The sequence below is a fragment of the Nelumbo lutea genome, chromosome 6 (genome assembly GCF_056320005.1).
Source record: "Nelumbo lutea isolate HS-2025 chromosome 6, American lotus-T2T, whole genome shotgun sequence".
In the NCBI taxonomy this organism is placed as follows: domain Eukaryota; kingdom Viridiplantae; phylum Streptophyta; class Magnoliopsida; order Proteales; family Nelumbonaceae; genus Nelumbo; species Nelumbo lutea.
The window spans coordinates 32,211,462-32,231,171 of record NC_142689.1 but is presented as its reverse complement, the minus strand read 5'-3'; the positions used below and the strand labels follow the sequence as shown (position 1 = coordinate 32,231,171).

Here is a 19,710-nt window from a genome sequence, read left to right as displayed (position 1 = left end):
CACTTGGAATTTTTTCCATATACAAGTATTGGAGATCATCTTTTTTCTTATACAAACCATGAAACCATCGTTTCAGTTTCCCCTGCAAATGATCCAACTCCCTAATGTATGTCTGGTACAAAATGGAATATCCTTTTTCTCACCTTAACCACTTGCAAATTGCAAGACCTTGCAGAAATATGGTAACCATCACTAAGTATGAATATGAAGGTTAAACAAGAGAAGCATCTTTTGAGGCCAAGAACACATTCAAAGCAATTGTCTAGATACATGATAATTAATTGAAGCTAAACCAAAAGAGTGCCGTAGAATCTGAAATTTTGAGTGTTGCGCATTGAGCAGCCTTCAACATCTTAATTCCATGAATACAGGGCGTTCACTTTCAAAACTTCGTTTCATCACCTTTACATGAACTGTAAAATTCCCAATCAACTTCAGAGACCACGTTCTCACATATTACAAGTACCTTAAGTAGGGAATTAACCTTCTTTCCTGTAATCACCAACAAGGTTTGCATCAGATTGCTTCATTTCCCATGGCCATCTATAGGGGAAAAATTATTGATTTTTTCGGTTAAAGGGAAAATTGAACAAATTAGAAAAGAAAATTTATTTCAGTTGCAGGAAAGAGATGCCTTTACCTTTTTTGTTTTTAAATTACCATCATTGATAAGATACACTTCAGAATAAGGATTAAACTAACAAATTGCTAAGGGCATTTTCCCTTCTTCACAAATTAACTTTTGCTCAGTTCTTAAGTATCCTAATGTCATTTCCGTAACCACCTCAATTCTTCAAGATGGAAATGTGCCAAACCCTCAAGGCCAAAAATCCTCGCCATTAAAGAAGGTTTAGGATGAGACTTCAAACTCTTGGCAGTGGTCCCATTAATCAAGGAAATTAGGTGCCTTGCCTATGGCTTGAATTTCTTGTTTAGAGCATATCCAAAGATCCTAAAAGATACCAATAACTCTTTCAATAGCCAGATTGGCCTTCCAATGTAGACGGACTGTGTTATTTGTTCCTGTATACTCTCACATACTCTTCACTTAAAATAATTATTCTAATCCATCAAAAGAAAATTGCAATGGAAAAGTGTGTGTGTGTGTGTGTGTACATGCATCCATATTTGATAAGAAATGAAAAAAGTATAATTTCTAATAAAAGACATTCACTTATTTAATCAAGAACTGGTAAGGATAAAGAATGTACTTTCTCTTTCTTCGGTCAATCCCACTGTTTCGGGGGTCGTTTTTTGAGAGAGTAGGACCAGGTGGCAAGCCATATTGCATAGGAGAAAGGGCAGAAGCAGGAGGTGCAGCAGGAGCAGGGACTGGGACAAGGACAGGGGCAGGCGAAGCAGCAACAGGAACATTTGTAGCTGGCAGAGGTGCTGGAGGTGGAATTGGTGCTGGAGGTGCAGCAACAGGTTCAGGAAGAGGCCGCGGTAAAATGTGCTTCAACCGGTTGTTCCTGTAGTTCTTCCAGAAAAAGAATTGTTGCCTATGTGCTATCTCCTAAATTCCAACACAAAGGAATTATATTCAGAACTTTGGCCACATGGACATTTTTGCCATGATTACATACAAGCAAAATATATACGCATGTATTTGCTATGAATACAATTTTTAAATTCCTTTCTGCTCGAACATATGATACCTTGATACGTGTACAAGGGTGCTGTATCTTGTCTGATACTTCAATTTTTAGTACAAATTCCATATCTGACACTATATTCATGTAAGCATAGGCTCAGATTTGTATGTTTCTTACTATATCTGGAGATCCCAAATCCCAAATTTCTTGATTCATCAGAATTTTAGAACATGCAAACTTCATGGCTGAAGAATTTAATTTATCATTCTTTGATTCTTTCAATTACCAGTAATGGAAAATGAATTATGTTCAAAAATGAAAAGAAAGTGTACAAGACTGAATACAAAAACCATTACTCGTGAGAAAACAGCAAATCTGGCACTACTAAGATCTGAAAATGGGTCTCCTCTAAATAGGACAATCATAATCATTATTTTTATTGTTAATGACATCCAAGCTTATGGAAACAAATAATTCTATAATTAGGAAAATCAACCTGTCATTTCGTGGTAGTAATGGTAACAATCGCAAGGAAGAATTTACAAAGATAGTAACTACTATCATCCACAACAAGACCACAAGAGGTAGCAATCAGAACTTACCGACAGATAATGATGGATGCACACATTACCAATTTCTGACCTTATTAGTCATTAAAACCCACCTTCCATAGTCATCAAAAATCGGCATTTCCTTTCTTTTTAACAGATGTCAATGCTAACCAACAAGAAGCTATTAGATTCCCAAGTACAAAGTGGCTCAAGTGTTAGAGGGGCTATTTTGCTATAGTTTCTAGTTTTGTTTTATCTCCAATCTTTATACCTTAAGGCTGGTTTGTGGCTATACCAATACGTTTCTTTGGTTTTGGCGCTTCCATTTTCTGATAATTTTTTGTCACCAGTTTAAAAAAAAAAGCATTTATTTTGGGTTTTGATTTGTTTTCCCCTGTTAAGCATACAAGCATGGAATTTACCATAGATTGGGATCTGTCAATCAAGCAGACCAACAAAATTTCCCATCTAAAATAATCATAAATGAGAGGAAACCCAACCTTTTGGCCTTGGTAGTGTTAAGATTGCACCTTGCATTGCAATATTTATCTGCTTTATAAATTTTGATGGTTGGAGGAAACTATAATGATTGTTATTTCGATGCTAGTCTATCAAATTTCACTTGAATATACAAACACATCAACCTTGTTGTACAAGGTCATTTCCTTTGTGCAGTAACTTAGGCCTGGAAAGGGTGGTGATGTGTATTATATCATTCATAAAGTTAAACAGAGAAACCCATGTTTTTCCTAAAATCTTTTTTTGATAGATCATGCTTTTCCTAATATCAAATCAAACCAAAAAGAAAATTTACACTATTGAAAATTCTTGTTTGAAACTTTCACATTTCAGATTGCCCAAAATCTCCCTGCATGTGAGTAACGCCATACAATCTATTCCTTTTGAACAGGTTCTAGAAAAATTAACAAGTAAATAAATTGGGCACTCTTCCAATTAGATGAGAAACCTAGTAAAACCTTGCTGCCTGGATGGGCCATTGCATTGCGGAAGTTTGAATTCTGCAGAAGTTCAAGAAAGAACAGGCAATGTGGATACCTGAAACCATTGAAGCAAAAATGTATCAAGATTTAAATAGGAAATCCTAACCTAAATGGATAATATAGGAAGTGATAATGAGCAAAGAACAAATAACTATTAGACTACTAGGACCTCAAATCAATCAAGAAATGTTGAACTTCATAAGAACAAAAATAATTTGTTTTTAATCTGAGAAAGTGAAGTAAGAATTTGAATTAATTTTCAAAAATAACTCACATTATAAACTTTACATATTCTGGCCGCTGCCAGTATTGAAGGTACTTCAAATAGCCTATGAAAGCTTCATCTTCAAAATAACGGTTCTGAGCCAAATCTGCATTAGAGACAATAAATAAACAAATAAAGCTCAAACAAAAACCAATGAAAGCAAATTAAGGAGGTACTAATGCAAAATTTTAAATCCTTGAGAACCAAAACTCACTTAACAGTTCACATAGAGAACCAAGTAACAAAATTAAGATATTGGCAATGTATAACAGAAACAAATAATTAAAAAAAAAAATCAACTGGTAAAGGTGGCTTTCTATAATAAGCACAATTTACAAGATACAATAATTGTATATTTTTTATTATAAGTTAGGGGAATTAAAAAACATACCAAGACATTTCCTTTTTATAAATAAAAAAGAACTTAACTAAAAGAGAGGAGAAAAAAAAAAAGAAACAGAAAGATTGCTTAGTTTGTCCTCCCTTCCATAATCTCAGTCTCAAGGGGCATTTGTAAAGGATAGGCAAGTCATTGACCAGATTTTAATCGCAAATGAAAGTGTTGAGGAGATGAAAGGGGTTGGAAGGGAAAGGCTTTGTTTGTAAGTTGGACCTTGAAAAGGCTTACGATATGGTATAATTGGGGTTTTCTATTGGAGGTAATGAAAATTTTTGGCTTTCACATGAAAGATGGTGCAAATGGATTCTGGGTTGTGTCAGGACTTGCCATTACTCAACTTTGGTGAATCAAACTATGGTGGATCATTTTCCAACCCTCAAAGGCCTAAGACAAAGGGATCTCTCTCTCTCCCCTTTTCTCTTCACCTCGGAAGATTAATCTCTAGGGCTGATTCTAGAAATTTAATAATGGGTGGAGAGTAGGCAAAGATGAGGTGCCAACCACTCACCTACAATTTGTTGATGACACAATTCTTTCTTTGTGAAGGAAGTACTGTTGGATGGTTGAAAAACCTAAAGATGATTGTTCAAGCTTTTAAGCAAATGTCTAATCTGAAAATCAATTTTGATAAAAGTTGTGTTGTGGGGTTAAATATAGAAGAAAGGGAGATCTCATAGGGAGCAAAAATTTTGGGTTGTGTGGTTGACTGATTTCTCAATGGCCTATGCCTTATTTGGTGTTACCTTTGGGGGATAAACCAAGAGGTAGTAAACTTTGGAACCTATGATTGAAACATTCACAAAGACACTGGCATATTAGAAGAGTAGTCACTTACCTTTGGGAGGAAAGATCACCCCAATTAGGTCTACACTAGCCAATTTGCTTAGAAAGTGGTTTGTAGAAGCAATAAGTTTGGTGGCTTAGGTCTTGGGATATACAGGAAAGGAATATTGCTTTGTTGGGGAAGTGGTTGTGGAGATTGCCAATTGACAAAGATAAACTATGGGCAAAGGTGATCATTAGCATCCATGGGCTTGTGGCTGACAATTAGGATACTAGACTTCTGGCTAGAGCTACAAGAGCTTCTCCCTGAAAATCCATTCATGCCATCCTGCCTTCGTTCTTGTCATCCATTAGGTATAATCCTTGTTCTGGGAAATATTGTCAAATTTTGAGAACATGTTTGGTTGGACAACTCAACCCTAAAGGAAAAATTCCCCTCCCTTTATGCCCAACCAACCATAGGGATGAGCCTATTTCTTCTTTCTTGGCCCCTTCTATCTCAAGGGCTAAATTTTTTATTGGGACTTGGGCTAGTCAGATTTGTTATGAATTTGCTCCAAGGTCTTGAAGGGGTGCTCTTGGATCCTTCAAAAAGGGATAGTCGAATTTGGACTATTTTTTCTATAATAACAAGAAATTTTCATTTAAAAAGGATCATTACAAACAATCTAATTTTGAGAGGGCACCAAAAAAATTACAGAAAACTCTCAAGAATACATTCCTGAATTTCAATAGCATCTCAGAAATTAGACCCCAAATCTGAGGCATTCATTCATGCAAATTTAAGTAAGATGTGCACCCAATCAATGACAGCCTTCCAAAGATGCCAGAATCTTCTCTGTCTCCCACTGTTTAACTTCAAACACCCTTCTATTTCTTTCTCTCCATATGATCCAAAATGACCTCCTCCAGCTCCTCCCAGAAATCTTCCTTCCTTTCATCGTTTGGTCCATAAACATGAGTGGTGCCCCAGCACCACACCCCCTACAGCCTTAAAACAAGCAAAAACTAAGAATTCCCCCACCTATCCCACTTTCAAATGCACACTAGAGTCCCAAATTGTCACTAATCCCCCTATTGAGACTAACTCCATTAAGCTCCAGAAAATCCCCGCAACTTGAACCCCAAATTTCAGACTTGTCCCTCACATCGAAACTCTCCTGCTTTGTTTCTTGAAGACATACCACATCTAGCTTGAACTTTCTGATAAGATTTCTCCCCACCACCCTCCCCTGGTCTTCCCTCAAACCCTGAACATTCCATGACAAAATTCTCACCCCCCCCCTTTTCTTTTTTCTTTTCCTTCAGACTTCCCCTTCAAAGGCTTCCTCCTAATTCTCCCCTTCATCTCAGGCCTCACCCCACTTTTAATGATGATAAAACAGGAAGAAGTACATGAGTGGATGTACTGAAAACTAAAGCAGCTAAAGCAGAATTACAGAGGTAAACAGATGTCACTAAACAAGCTTCCTCTGAAAACCCCTGCTTTTGCAAGGCTATCAGCAACAGTGTTTTGCTCCCTAGGAATCCAGACCAGATTCACATTCATAGACTCCAAGATCTTCAGCTAGCAGATGTGGAAGTCTCCAAGGCCCTCCTTCTCCCTTAGCCAGGCTATAGTATTTGCAGAGTCCCCTTTGATAGTTAAAGAGAATAATCCTAGCTGTTTGGCAAACCGAATTCCTGTAAGTGCAGAAAATACCTCTGCCTTTGTAGCACAGCCCTCCCAATCGGACCACTATATACCCAGCAAATCCCCCTCTCCCCATGGATTACACCTCCAATTCCTACTTGACCAGTAGAGCCTTGGGCACTGCCGTCAAAGTTTAGGGTCATCACACCATCTTCTCTAACAAGGTTTCTCATGATCGACTCAGATCTTGGAGAGGACTGCAGGATAGCTGGAAGGTTGATCTGAAGGTCATTTAAGGAAAGGCCTTTGAAAACTTCAGAGTTAACCACCCAAAGATTGCAGAGGAAAGTTATGTAAGAAGTTAGGCCTTTAACATTTCTGGTTTTGTTTTCAAAAGTTCCATTGTTCCTTTCTTCCCATATACCCCATAGGACTGCTTGGGTCACCGTACTCCAGTATAACCTTCCTCTTTTTCCTAAGCCTTTGCCTTTCCATTGCCACAGGAGGTCCACCACCTTCCCTACCCAGATGTAGCCAACTAAGTTTAGGAAGAAACACCAAACCTTCCTTGTGACAGGGCAGTGGAGAAGGATGTGATCAGCGGTCTCTCCATCGCCAAGGCAAAGAGAACATACATGGGGGGAGAAACATAATCTGCCTCTAAGATTTTTCAGGATCAGGTCGCAAGTGTTTATTTTCGTTAAGCAGGCTTCCCAAACAAAGAAGGAAACTCTAAGTGGGATATGTGAGCTCCGGACATATCACATATCCACTCTCCTCTCACCCACTCTTTCTCCAATCAACAATGAACTCCTTCCTCCCTTCTTAGCCCCCTTTTCTCCCACCCCTGCCCTGCATTGCTTTCCCCCTCCCCAACTCCCCCTCCTCTCTCTTAACCTCCTTCCCACCTGTTGTTAGAACCTTTCCCCCTTGCCACCACTCCCTTCACACTCGCCCCTATTCTCAACCAAAGCAACCTCAGGAGATACAGGGACATAACTTGCCTCTTTTTTTTATCAATAACTCGACATTTTATTAATTATGAAAGAAGGATGGTACAATTCAATAAATACAGTCAGACTGTGAGAGATAAAACCTCTTATCTCTCCCCCATGCAATTAGATCCCATACAGTTATGCCCCAAATAATGAATCGCTCTCCACCCCTTGTTTTGCTAAGGCATCTTCTACAGAAATAGTAGATCTCTTAACCCACCCAACAATTATTTCCATATCTCTGGTTGGCCACCTGGTCTTCTTCCTTTCATTGTTGAAAAGCCACAGCTTTTGACCCCCCCCCCAATCTTGTAACCAGCTAATCACCAGTTTGGAGTCTCCTTCCACAAATAGCTTTTGAATGTTCATTAGCTTTGCCTTTTGAATGCCTTCCACTACTGCTAAACTCTGGTAACCGAATAAAATTCTGGGAACAACTTTGGTTTCCTTCCTTGTATCTTCTTTCTTGGTCCCTTCAGCCTCCACTTCTGGCTTTGGATGGAACCTTGGCCTGCGTAGGGCAAATAGGGATACAGACATGGATAGCTTGGTAACTTTGCTAGCCTCCCTTGAGATTGTCTTCCTAAACCCTACTAAGGAAGACACCAGATTTTGGACCCCTACCTTTTCTTGTGCTTCATTCTTTGAAACCTTAACTCAGCCTCCTATCCCCTTTGGGTTGTCCTTTCCAATTAAGAAAATTTGGAGCAGGCCTATTCCTCCTCGGGTTGGTTTTTTTTGTTGGGAATTTTTCCTGGAAAGAATCAACACTTTAGACTTACTTCAGAGAAAGAGACCCAACTATTGTCTACTTCCTAATAGATGTGCTCTTTGTAAAGCTGATGGGGAATCTGGCTACCACCTCATGGTCTCTTGTAAGGCTGCTAAAACAGTTTGGGTGTGGGTTATCTCCCGTTTTGGGTGTTCTTGATATCCTCTGGAGACTGTCCAAGGCTTGTTTTCTCCTTTTTTCAATTGGCCTAGGAAGTGAGGGAAGACTATGTGGAGGTGTAATAGGGCAGCGGTATGCTGGTCATTGTGAGAAGAAAGAAACTCACGCATTTTTTTCCGACAAGGAAAGAACATTGGAAGAATTGTTAGATCAAATCCTTCTAAGAGTTGTCCACTGGCTAAAATCTTTGGAGTTGTTTTCAGATTTTCCTATGGATGACTTGCTAAGAAACTGGAAAGAGATTGCTTCCATTGCTAGATGCAAGAGGACCCTTTGTCCATTTTGGTCCCCTCCCTCCTCGAGCTTTATAAAGCTGAATTTTGATGGCAATAGTGTAAGGAATCCAGGGCCCTCTAGGATTGGAGTCTTAAGGAATGAGGAAGGGATTGTTATTGCTTTATTCCCTGGCCCTATTGGAGAAGGTGAGTCTCTTAGGGTTGAGATCCTTGCAGCGCTTGAAGGAATTCGAAGAGCAAAGGAATTCAATATTAGTCGTTTGATCCTGGAAAGCGATTCGAAGGTGGTGGTTAGTTGGTTGAAGACAGAGGACAGTGGTTTGTGGAACTTTAACAATGAAAAAAAAACGGTTCCCTTTGTTTTCTGTTTTTGGGGAGCTAAGATATTTTATCTCCCCTTTTGTATCCATATTCCCTCTTTTCTTTTAATTTAATGAAGCTGGTGTTATTGATCAAAATAAAAGTAGTAGTTCTTCAAAAAAATAAAGAATAATTCAAAAAGCATATCCCTAGGAAGCTTGGTTCTCAAATTTGATAGATAAACACTTTGATGTTTAGTTTGAACCCCTCATTCGAATTGGATTCAGAAATCAACCAATTCCAGAGATGATTATCTTGTTAGAAAGGAAAACTTGGGGGATGATTTATTTGAGGGCCTCACCTACTAGATTATGGTTATTTATATGTATGCTTTTACAGTTTTATGTAGAACTCCTTGTTTTTAGGTTGTACTTTGTTTTTTGATAAATTGTTTTTAGGCTTTTAGGTTGTACTTTCCCTGGCCACTTTTACCAATGTGTAACTTTTAAAACCTTGTACTTGGACCATTTTTTCTAGAAATTAACATAGAATGTTGCCTACCGCTTAGAAATGAAAAGAACATCATAACCTTTTCTAATCTTATTTTAGTTACAACATTTATATGAGTCCCTTGGCTATCCAAAAATGTCATATTTCAAATAAAAAATAAGTCATTCGACCTTATCAATTTGTGTTTCCTAATCCCCTCTAATAGAAGCATAGCATCATATCATCCATCATTTTTATTGCATGATCTATTGTCTGCCTCATAGATAAATCAAACTAGCAATTGCCAATGCAAATAGGACCTCCCAAAATTTTCAATAAATAACATACAATGGATGTAGGTTGGATTAGCTAGACACTGAACAAACTCTAACTCCAGCAAAAACCGTTGCCGCCCATCATCAGGATCCTTGTATATATTTTTTGGCCTGCATGAATAACAAATAAGAAAAATGCTATGCATGAGTTTGGATAATAAAACGGTGGGGGAGCAAGCTTGGTCTTAGGTTTGGTCAATTGTGGAAAAAAATCAGCATAGAGTGATAGCAATATCAATCACTTATACAATTAAAAAAAATAACTTCTAGGAAAGATTTTCTGCAGGAGTGAGCAAGATAATTGGATACTTGCATTGAAGGAGTTTGGACATCATCACTCTCTTTACCAGAAGCCATTGCTCCTTGACTCCAAAAATTAAATTGTATCAGAACTACTCAGTGGTTACCAGTCCAGTCCCTCTAATATCCAATCAACCTTCAAAGCACAAATGTTTGGTTAGCAGATAAACCAAAAAGAAACAAGTAGAAATTTAGCATTATGCAACAAATACATGCAAATGTACAAATGTACAAGGAAATGCAACTTTTCTCTAGTAAAAATCATAAATATATTTGGGTATCATTAATATTATTTTGCTTCAGTTTTGGGATTGGTTGCTTTTCAGTACCCCATCCTGGGCCCTCTTTCGCATTACTTTTTTTCTGGGCTTGCATCTCTTATTATTTCTTTCTCTTTGGTAAAATTTCCCCGCTAAACATCCCACGGGGTCACTGATAAAGCAGTGACAAGGGAAAAGGAGCCCTTGTTTAAAACAGTGATTGGAAGAACATGATGAAGACAAGTTACCTCATTGTTGACCGAGTTACCAATTCTGCAACTTCGGAGCTCAAAAACCACCGGTTTCTTTGATAGTCTTCCTTCTCTCCACTATTGAAGTCTCTACTCTCAAGTCTCTACTGAAACAAGCCCCATGCAGCCAAAAAAGGAAAACATAAATTCCAAGGAACACAACAACCGTAATATCAATTGAAAAAACAAACTTGACAAGAAACAGAAATTTGCACCATCTATTCAAAAGAAGAAGACAATAATCCATCAGCAAAGTAAATGAAAATTTTTTTTCGATAGATGGTAAGGTATGGAAAATTAAGGAAAGTAATGAAAAATTAAGTATGTAACCCTACAACCTGCAAAATCTAGGGCACTAGGCCCTACACAATAAATAACCTCAAATCCGAATGATCAAAATGAAAAAGAAAAAAAAAAGGAAAAAGAAAAAGAAAAAGAAAAAGAAAATCACAAAGCTCATTGAAGAAAATCCTGTTCTCTAAGTCTGTATCTTAAACCCAGATAGATCTCCACAAAAACTCTCATTAAAAAAAAAAAAGTATGTTTTTAAAAGGTAATACCTTAAACCTAGATCTCCATACAAACTTTCTACCTTTGATTCGGAAACACTAAGTTTACGCACAATATAGCTATTAGGGTTTCCTACTGTGTTAGTAACAGATAATGAACAATATAAGGCAAGCAGAACAAATGAAATTAAAGTCCTAATGAGGTGAAGATTTAAACAGATACCTACAAAGCAGGAACATGCATGCGAAGAGTCCCTTTCTCATTCAAACAAAAGCAAAGATCAAACAAAATCCGGAAGGTGGAACAATCACCTCCATCGTTTCATTGCTAACCATTGAAGTTCACATCTCCTGTGGGCTAAATAATCCTGCTCCCCTAAAACAATTACAAATAACTCTTGCTAACCATTGAAGTTCACATCTCCCCTAATCTTAACAAAAGTGAACCCAAAGCAATATCTCAAATGACATGAATCAAAAAATTGCAGAATTGAATCAACCCTCAACCTCAATCCTGTTCACAATTCATGACACTCTAGCTAATCCAAATATACCATTAGAATAGTTTTCAAAGTGCACTAGATCTCCGCAAATTTTTCCTTCATAGCAGTACTCCTTACTCATATACATGCAGCAAAAGGGAAGGAAAGTTAACATTACTGAAATTTCATGTTGGTAGGGGGTCTTTGTCAATCTGAAATTTCAAATTATCAATGTTGAATCAAAATCTTACTAGGGATATGAGATTCAGTTAATACATGTTTCTTTTTCTTCTTCCTTGTCTATTTGGTGGGCCGTCGGATGCCTTTCTCAAGTCAATGTCAATATATTTGATGAAGAGAAGCTTTCCTAGAAGCATTCCTCAATCTGAGTGTTAGATGGGAAAATTATTTAATGACGACAAACTTCTTGTTAAAAACAAATTCATTTCATATCCATTCAATCCAACCTTTGCCAAGACAAAATATATGTCAATATCCTCAATTTTAATTTCAAAAACAAATTCTTCTCTTTTTTCCTTGGTCCTACATGCTTGTACATCTCATATTCTAGCTTTACCATGTTTTATTTGTTTTTCTACTTCTCTCCATGCTTTATTCCTTGTTAGGGCTGTTTATCCAACTAGTCGAAATCCTAGATAACAAATGCTATATGAAACAACAGAGGTAAAAAAAAAAAAAAGAGATAGATTATAAGTCGAAGCCCTAGATAAAAAATGTTACATGAAACAACAGAGAAAAAAAAAAAGAGGCATATTACAAATCGAAACCCTAGATAACAAATGCTATATGAAACGACAGAGGGAAAAAAAAAAAAAAGATAAATTACAAGTCGAAACCCTAAATAACAAAAGCTATATGAAACAACAGAGAAAAAAGAGACAAAGCCAAAATACTCACCGTCGCCGCTGCTTCAACACTGGTTAGAGTTCACCAGTGGGAATGTTAACTGAAACCACAACGAAAATGGAGAAAAAACAAATAAGCAGAAAATGTTAGAAAATGTTGAATTCCTAGAAACCGTAGAAAAATATGAGAAAAACGAGAACTGATGAACCTGCGAGCAGAACCTACTGCGGCAAATCTCCTTTCTTCTCGAACGAGTTCAAATCTGCCCCCCACAGAGCGCACCCCAAAAACGTCGCATATGCACATCTCAACGTACGGAGAACATCCTCCGTGGTAGATGTTCCCAATACACGGTTGGAATGTGCTGTGTGCTGTGGGACGTTCTTAGGGCGCATTCAGTGGGCAGGCTAAGTAAATATTAATTATTTTATTATTTTTTATTAGTTATTAATTATTTTTATTAATGCTGTGGGACGTTCTTAGGGCGCATTCAGTGGGCAGGCTAAGTAAATATTAATTATTTTATTATTTTTTATTAGTTATTAATTATTTTTATTAATTATTATTGTGTTATTTATTAATTATTAATTATTTTTTTGTAATTATTATTTATTTTATTAATTTTTATTCATATTATTTTAATATTATTAATTAGTAATTAGTACTTTTTATTAAGTACTAATTATTTTAATACTTTTAAATAGTTATTAATTATTTTTATTAATTTTTATTGTGTTATTTATTAATTAATAATTATTTTTAGTGATTATTGTTTATTCTAATAATTTTTATTTGTATTATTTTAATAGTATTTTGAATTTGATAAATTATTTTTTATGAGATACTTCAAATTGTATTCAAAATTATAAAATAGCCTTTTCTATGGGTAAAATAATAAAATCAAAGAATTTTAGATGCTAAGACTGTATTTGGTTTGAAGGAAAAGTAGGGAAAGGAAGGGAAATGTAGGGAAACCTTTGCAAATCTTGTATAAGTTTCCTTAGCTTTCCCTACCTTTTCCTTCAAACCAAACATACCTAAAGGTTTGATTCAATGATTAAAGTATTCATATCGGGTTTGTATTGAATAATTCGAATACATATATGCTTTGAAAATGCATGCACTACAAGAAAATAGGTCTATTACTACTACAATGTAACTATGAATATAAAGATCCGTGGTCAATACTCGTAGCTAAACATTGACCTTTTAGTTATGGCCATTTCATCCGTAGCTAATGGATATTTATAACACGGTTAATTAAATCCGTGCTAGAAGGAATAGAAACTGAAAATTTATCTTTAGCTACGAGTAATTTGTTCGTGGTTAAAAAACACTTTCGTCATGGTTAAAAGTTATTCATGGTTATAGTCACGGACTTAAATTATCTGTGGCTATATAAATTATAATTAACCTTTAGCCATATTATTTTTTGTGGCTATGAATTTTAATTATCCATAGCGCTATAAGGATAACTAATAATTAATGGATGAAAAACTTAAAAATAATTAATGATTAATAAATTATTAATAGTTAATTATTAATGAATATAATAATGATAATTAATGATTGCTAATTAATAATAATTAAAAGAACAAATATACAAAAGAAACACATGACTAGACCTCCAACTATATAATGGCCCTATTTATAATCTTTTATTAAATTACTTAAATAGCAAATAATTATTATTAATTGTTAATTAATAATAACAATTAACACATATTTTAGAATGAAAATAATAAAATAATAATTAAAATGTAGAATACTAGTTAAAATAATTTAATAAATAAGTTCTTACTAAATTAATGATATAAAAATATAAATAAATAAATAAATTTGGTTATGTGGTGGATGCCATATCAAGGGCGCACGACCATGAAATTATAATTCCCATGAAATCCACTACAAAAAGAAATACATGACTAGGGCTCCAACTTTGGCCAAGTAAGCCTGAACCTAACTAGAAAATGTTGGATTGAGTTGGGTAAGATTGAAGTTCAGGTTAGAATTGGGTGGTTAATTCACTAACTTGTATCCCTACACGCAACGTTAACCAAATTGATCTTGAGTCATAGATGGCATTATTCTAAATCCGACAACTAGTAAAAAAAAATGTTGACCATAACTTGTTTGATCATAGGTCAAGCCCAGCCTGCATATATTTAAATATATATATATTTTGTACATAATGTATACATGTTATATATGTTATCATATATAAATATTATAATATGTATTATATATGTGACATTTATATTATATAATGTATAAAATAAGTTTAATTGTATACCATATTTAATATAAATTATTATATTTATGTTACATTTTATACATAAGACTTAATTAATTAGGCACGAGCATGTGTAGTGCTTGGCCCCGACTTATGTTTTAGGCTCAAAACCTAGGCCGAGTTGGGCCCTGACATAGACTTTTTAATACCCATTAATTAATTAAGTAATTCATTATTTGATTAATAAGAGATTCTTTGTACACAATTAAGAATGAATGCCTGACCAACATCCGAGTTGGGCTTGGGCAGTCATAAACATCATTGATACCTTGTAAAAATTTGGCTCATGATGATCATCACTACTAGGGTTGCTTGATCTGAAAACCCCTAGTAGGGGTAAATTAACCCCAATAATAATTACTATTTAATTAAATATTACATATGATTTTAATTAATTTTTAATAAGAATTATTTAAATAATAATAATTTGTATTATTTTCTATTTCTATTAATTATTAATATTTTTTTAATTAATTAAGGCTTTCTAATATGACTCTAGATCTCCTTCTCCCAAGAATTCTGTCCACGCCTACCCACAATACACTACTCCTGTGAATTGAAAACATTTTCCCATACATAATACTATGTAGAGGATGATATGTTCTCTATGTATGACTGCGATAAATACGGATAAAATTCTCGTGGACAGGAGATCCAGACTCTTCTAATACAACTAAGCCCGAATGCCAGACCGCACACATGTTGGGCTTGGGAAGCCATAAACATCATTGCTACCCTGTTAAAACCTGGCTCATCATCATCCCTACTAGGGGTGTTTGACTAAAAAAAATCAACTCAGCGAAGCCTACAAATCTTGGGCTTGCGCACAGGTTTTTGATTTATGCCTAGCCCTGCCCAAAAGTAGGACCATAGAGAGATTGTTGTCTTTCTAGTAGTTCCACTGATCTACTAGTTAAAGTGACCGATTATGTTAAGGTATTGTAGCCAAGAAACTTTGTGTTCCAAAATCTTACCCTTTTCTTTTCTTCCATCTTATATTTTGGGGGAACTGATATGTATTGTATTAAATATAGAAAAAAGAGTATTATATATAGAAGGATGAAGAAAAAGAGGCATTACCCAATGTTGGTCCTGACCATGAGAGGCTCGTAAAGGAAATGCATGGTAGAAAAGAATCTAGGAGTGCACCAACTAAGCCCTCTTGGCTGGCATGCACAACAGGGAGTTATAAATCTAAAATTTGATAATTGTGCACCTGTGAACATAACTCCTTCACCAATCGGTGGTTGATTTAGAATAACATGGTGAAGTCATGGCTATGATGATGCTAAGAATATAAGTTTCTTTATTGGATTGAAGTGACATAAAAATGAAAACAAGCATTTCAATGATTTATAATAAGTTTTCATTTTTCTTTTGTGGGGGTTGGGGGATTGGGGGGTTGAATTAGTTAATGATGAATGAAAGAAGGCTATTGGAGATTGAGGCTCATGAATTCATGAATGGACATATGATTCGGGGGGAGGGGTGATGAGGTCTATCTTGTGTTGGGGAGCGGTTATTTGAGGATAGTTTATTCTAGTCTCTTCATAAGAGATGCCTAACAACATGGGATACAAAGATCAGTTAAAAGTTAAAGGAACATAACTAAATGAGAACTTTATCAGGAAAAAAAAAAACTTGTAAATGAGACATGTAGAAGACTTGATAGTAAGGTCTGGTTTCATGTGATTGATGTTTGTTCTAGGCTAGATGCTTGAGATTCTCAAGTGATTGATTTTGGAAACAACTACATGACACATTTAGGATTATATTATTGACTACAAATTTGTTAAATTTGGTTGATGGTTTTGTATCTATGTTTGATTGGTTTTGTATCATAGAGCTAGTTGTTTATAAATGTGCTACACGGATAATTCTGATCCTAAGTTCTTCCTCTTCCTTAGTGGGCCTCTTGCTTCTAACTTTTCCTCTCGGATTTTTGTCATCCTTGAGCAGTTATTGGTCAGAATTTTGGACCATCCAATCTGTTCAAATTGGTTTTAATTTAGATTGGTTCCAACCTAAACCTGGTTCATTGACACCTATATTCTTATTTTGAAAGGCCTAAGTTTCAAAATATATATCCTCTGGGGGTACCCTCCACTAGCCAGAATAGATATGAAGGAAAAGAGAAAAAAATAGGAAAACTAAAGAGTATTAATCCTACATGTAAGAGTGGAGCCACCTTACATGCAAGGCACATGGTTTCCTTAAGGATCTCTTGGTTGTATGGGGCCTAAGTCATTGTATTATTTTATTTATATTGCATGGTTAATTGGGGAGACCTTCCTTACAATTCCAAAGGATTTCTGCTGCCCAATACCATTGGATTTGATGAGAGATCCATTGATAATCTCCCACCGGGCAGACATATGATCAATGGCCGATTTCTTGGTGGATGGAAGAAGGTCACTGTACATGCCCAAAGACAGGGCAGATGCTTTCTCATACGCGTCTTGAATTTTTTGTTATTTATTTGAAGGGTAAAATGGTAATTTAATGTTAAGTTAGTGATATGGTGAGTTTTAGATGTTTTGAAAAGCTATGGTGGGTTAAAGAGAAATGTTGAAAAGTCATGGTGAGTTTTGGACAATTACCCTTTTATTTATATGAAATTTGGATTACCTGAACAATCATGTGGACAAGAAATTGGTTAACCCAACAAGAAATACTAAGGACCCAAAACTAAACCAGGCCCAATAGGGTATGTAATTTTTAGAACTGGAACCAAATCAATTGGTTCTCGAGACAATTAGGTTTGATTGAATGGACCCGATTGTAATAAATATACAAAAAAATATTCTATATTATATTAATTTATTTAATGTATTATGCATTTAATATATATAGTTGGGTTGGGTTTGAATTGGTTTAGGACTAAGTGGAACCAATTCCAAACCGATAAAATCAGGACAATAAATCCAAAACTGGAGTCAACTCATCAGTTCTGATTCCTAGAACCATAACCAACCTAATCAGTTCATGACCATTGGGTTTGTCGGGTCGAACCTGACCCATTGATTTCCCTATTTCTATGTAATATAAAATAACATATATATTATCTATAATATACATATAGTTAAATATATGTGGGTCAAGTTAATCCCAAGGTGGGATTAAAGTATTAGGCATATGCCCAACCCTAAAATTTGGGGCTCTAATGAGGGCCTGAACCTTGGCCAGGTCTTAAACACAAAATCTAGATCCAAGAGCGAAATTTCCCAACTAGCTAAAATGATTACCCTTATTTTTATGGCAAAAATAGTAGGGTAAGGTGCCTTCATACTTTAAAACACATAGGTAGCAAAAAAGTTACCCAAGACCAATTCATTAGTTCTTGGGTTTGACCAATTTGGTGGATGGTTTTGGCTTTTTTTTTTTTATTTAACTAATAAAATAATAATTAATACTTATTTGTCTATATTGTATAACTATTACTTTATTAATAATTTATTTATGAATTTAAATAATTTAGTTTAATTTTCAATATTATTTTCATTCATAAGTAATTAATTAATTTACTATTAGTGATTCTTCATATTTCATTTATTATTTTATATTAATTATTAATTTACTTAAATAATTAAATTAATTTTTGATGATTAATTTTAATTAATCAATACTTATTTATTTCTATTTTAGAAATTATTATCTTTTTATTAATGTACTTATGAAATTGTTAATAATTTATTTTCTAGTTTAATTATTATTAAATAGCAATCATTAATTATTATTGTTATGTAATAGTAATGAGCTAATAATCTATTAATTATATTCATTTACTTTAATAAATTCTTAATTATTAATTTACTATAAAAAATAATTAATAAATAAAAATATTTTAAATGAATATTATATGATTATTATTTATGAGCTAGGAATAAAATGATTGTAGCTAAAGATGATTAACTTTGTAGTTATAGCAATGGAAATTTAGTTATCCCTAGATATGGTGATAAATAGCTTTTTAGCCACGAACAAAATGACCATAGCTATAAATCAATTTCTATTTTTATAACTTATAGCCACGGATGCATTATAACTGTGGCTATAAATATCTTTTATCCATAAATAGAATAACTTTTAACCATAGACAAATTATTTGTAGCTAAAGCTCAACTTTTTGCCACGAACATCGAATTATCCATGGTCATATCCCATGTTTTAGCTACTATTTTTTTACCGTAGCTATAGCCCCATTTTCCTGTATAGTGAATGTTCAAGAGTCTTCAGGTTGTCTCTCTTAGGAATTAGGGGAATCAATGCTTAATAATATGCCTGTTCAATTTTCCATTGTGGAAAAACACTTTAATCATTTCTTAAAAAAATTGCTTGCAATTCACGAGGACCGAGATTAGTGCTTAGGCTGCTACAATCATTGAAATTGGATTGGTTACCTTTTTATCAAATACAATTGCATTTTGTAATTCAAATATGCCATAGAATTGTTATACCACACTAAGTAAGACTAAAACAATCTCTATTTGGCCATGATCTCTCCTCCACCACCCACAATATCCAATAATCCCTAAAAGGGATTTCTTGGGACAGAGAACCGGTTCACATGCCAAGTAATAAATTCTAAACCAAATCACCCTGGCCATCCAGCAAAGAAGAATTGACTCCTAGTCTACCCATAAGAATCCTATCCACGTCTCCCCACATGATATTACACCTGTACATTGGGAACATCTCCCCATGAATGATGACATGTAGATACTGAAGATGTTTTCAATGCACAGCTGTAGTGCCATGTGGGCAGACGTGGATAGGATTTTTGTGGGCTGGAGATCCGAGCTCGAAGAACTTCCTTGCATCAGTAGGTTCTCCACATAAAAGATCCATTGGGTCAAATTCTCATCTTTCAACAATTTACTCTTGTAGGTGTGATGTTATGTAAAATGACAAAAAGGTTTGAAGGGCATGGTATTATGTAGGTATGATAATATCAACAACTCACAAACTTGTGGAACATTTACCATGTGGTGTTGCTAAGTCTTATCATTTTTTTTTTTAATATGCCTCTATTCATAGAGAACTGAAACTAGTTTTCCATCTTGGAGATGGTAATGATATATGTATTTTTCTCTTCAAACCCATGTTTCATTTAGAAAATATGAAAAAAACTGTGTAGTCTTCAATCTTTGAGATGGTAGTTTCCATGTTTCATTTAGAAAACATGGAAATATGGAAAGCATATTTCAAGCATT

General features: G+C 34.9%; 1 protein-coding gene across 19 annotated transcripts; it reads right to left on the bottom strand.

The window, feature by feature from the left end:
• Window positions 1-169: 169 nt before the first annotated feature.
• On the bottom strand, window positions 170-12,590 carry MED31 (SOH1 family protein). Of its 19 annotated transcripts, none has more exons than XM_088950955.1 (10): window positions 12,413-12,590; window positions 12,256-12,304; window positions 11,079-11,223; window positions 10,344-10,439; window positions 9,849-9,971; window positions 9,549-9,646; window positions 3,422-3,518; window positions 3,124-3,202; window positions 1,212-1,516; window positions 170-492 (listed from the first exon to the last, which is right to left on the bottom strand). In XM_088950955.1, the coding sequence occupies exons 5-10, from the start codon at window positions 9,890-9,892 to the stop codon at window positions 480-482; spliced, it is 636 nt and encodes a 211-aa protein (XP_088807081.1). In that variant the 5' UTR covers window positions 9,893-9,971; window positions 10,344-10,439; window positions 11,079-11,223; window positions 12,256-12,304; window positions 12,413-12,590; the 3' UTR covers window positions 170-479. The 19 variants fall into 19 exon arrangements, with proteins under 19 accessions (XP_088807081.1, XP_088807083.1, XP_088807079.1 ...); XM_088950957.1 differs by lacking the exon at window positions 11,079-11,223 and adding an exon at window positions 11,614-11,722 and having other exon boundaries at window positions 12,413-12,550; XM_088950953.1 differs by having other exon boundaries at window positions 11,079-11,231; window positions 12,413-12,550.
• Window positions 12,591-19,710: the final 7,120 nt, after the last annotated feature.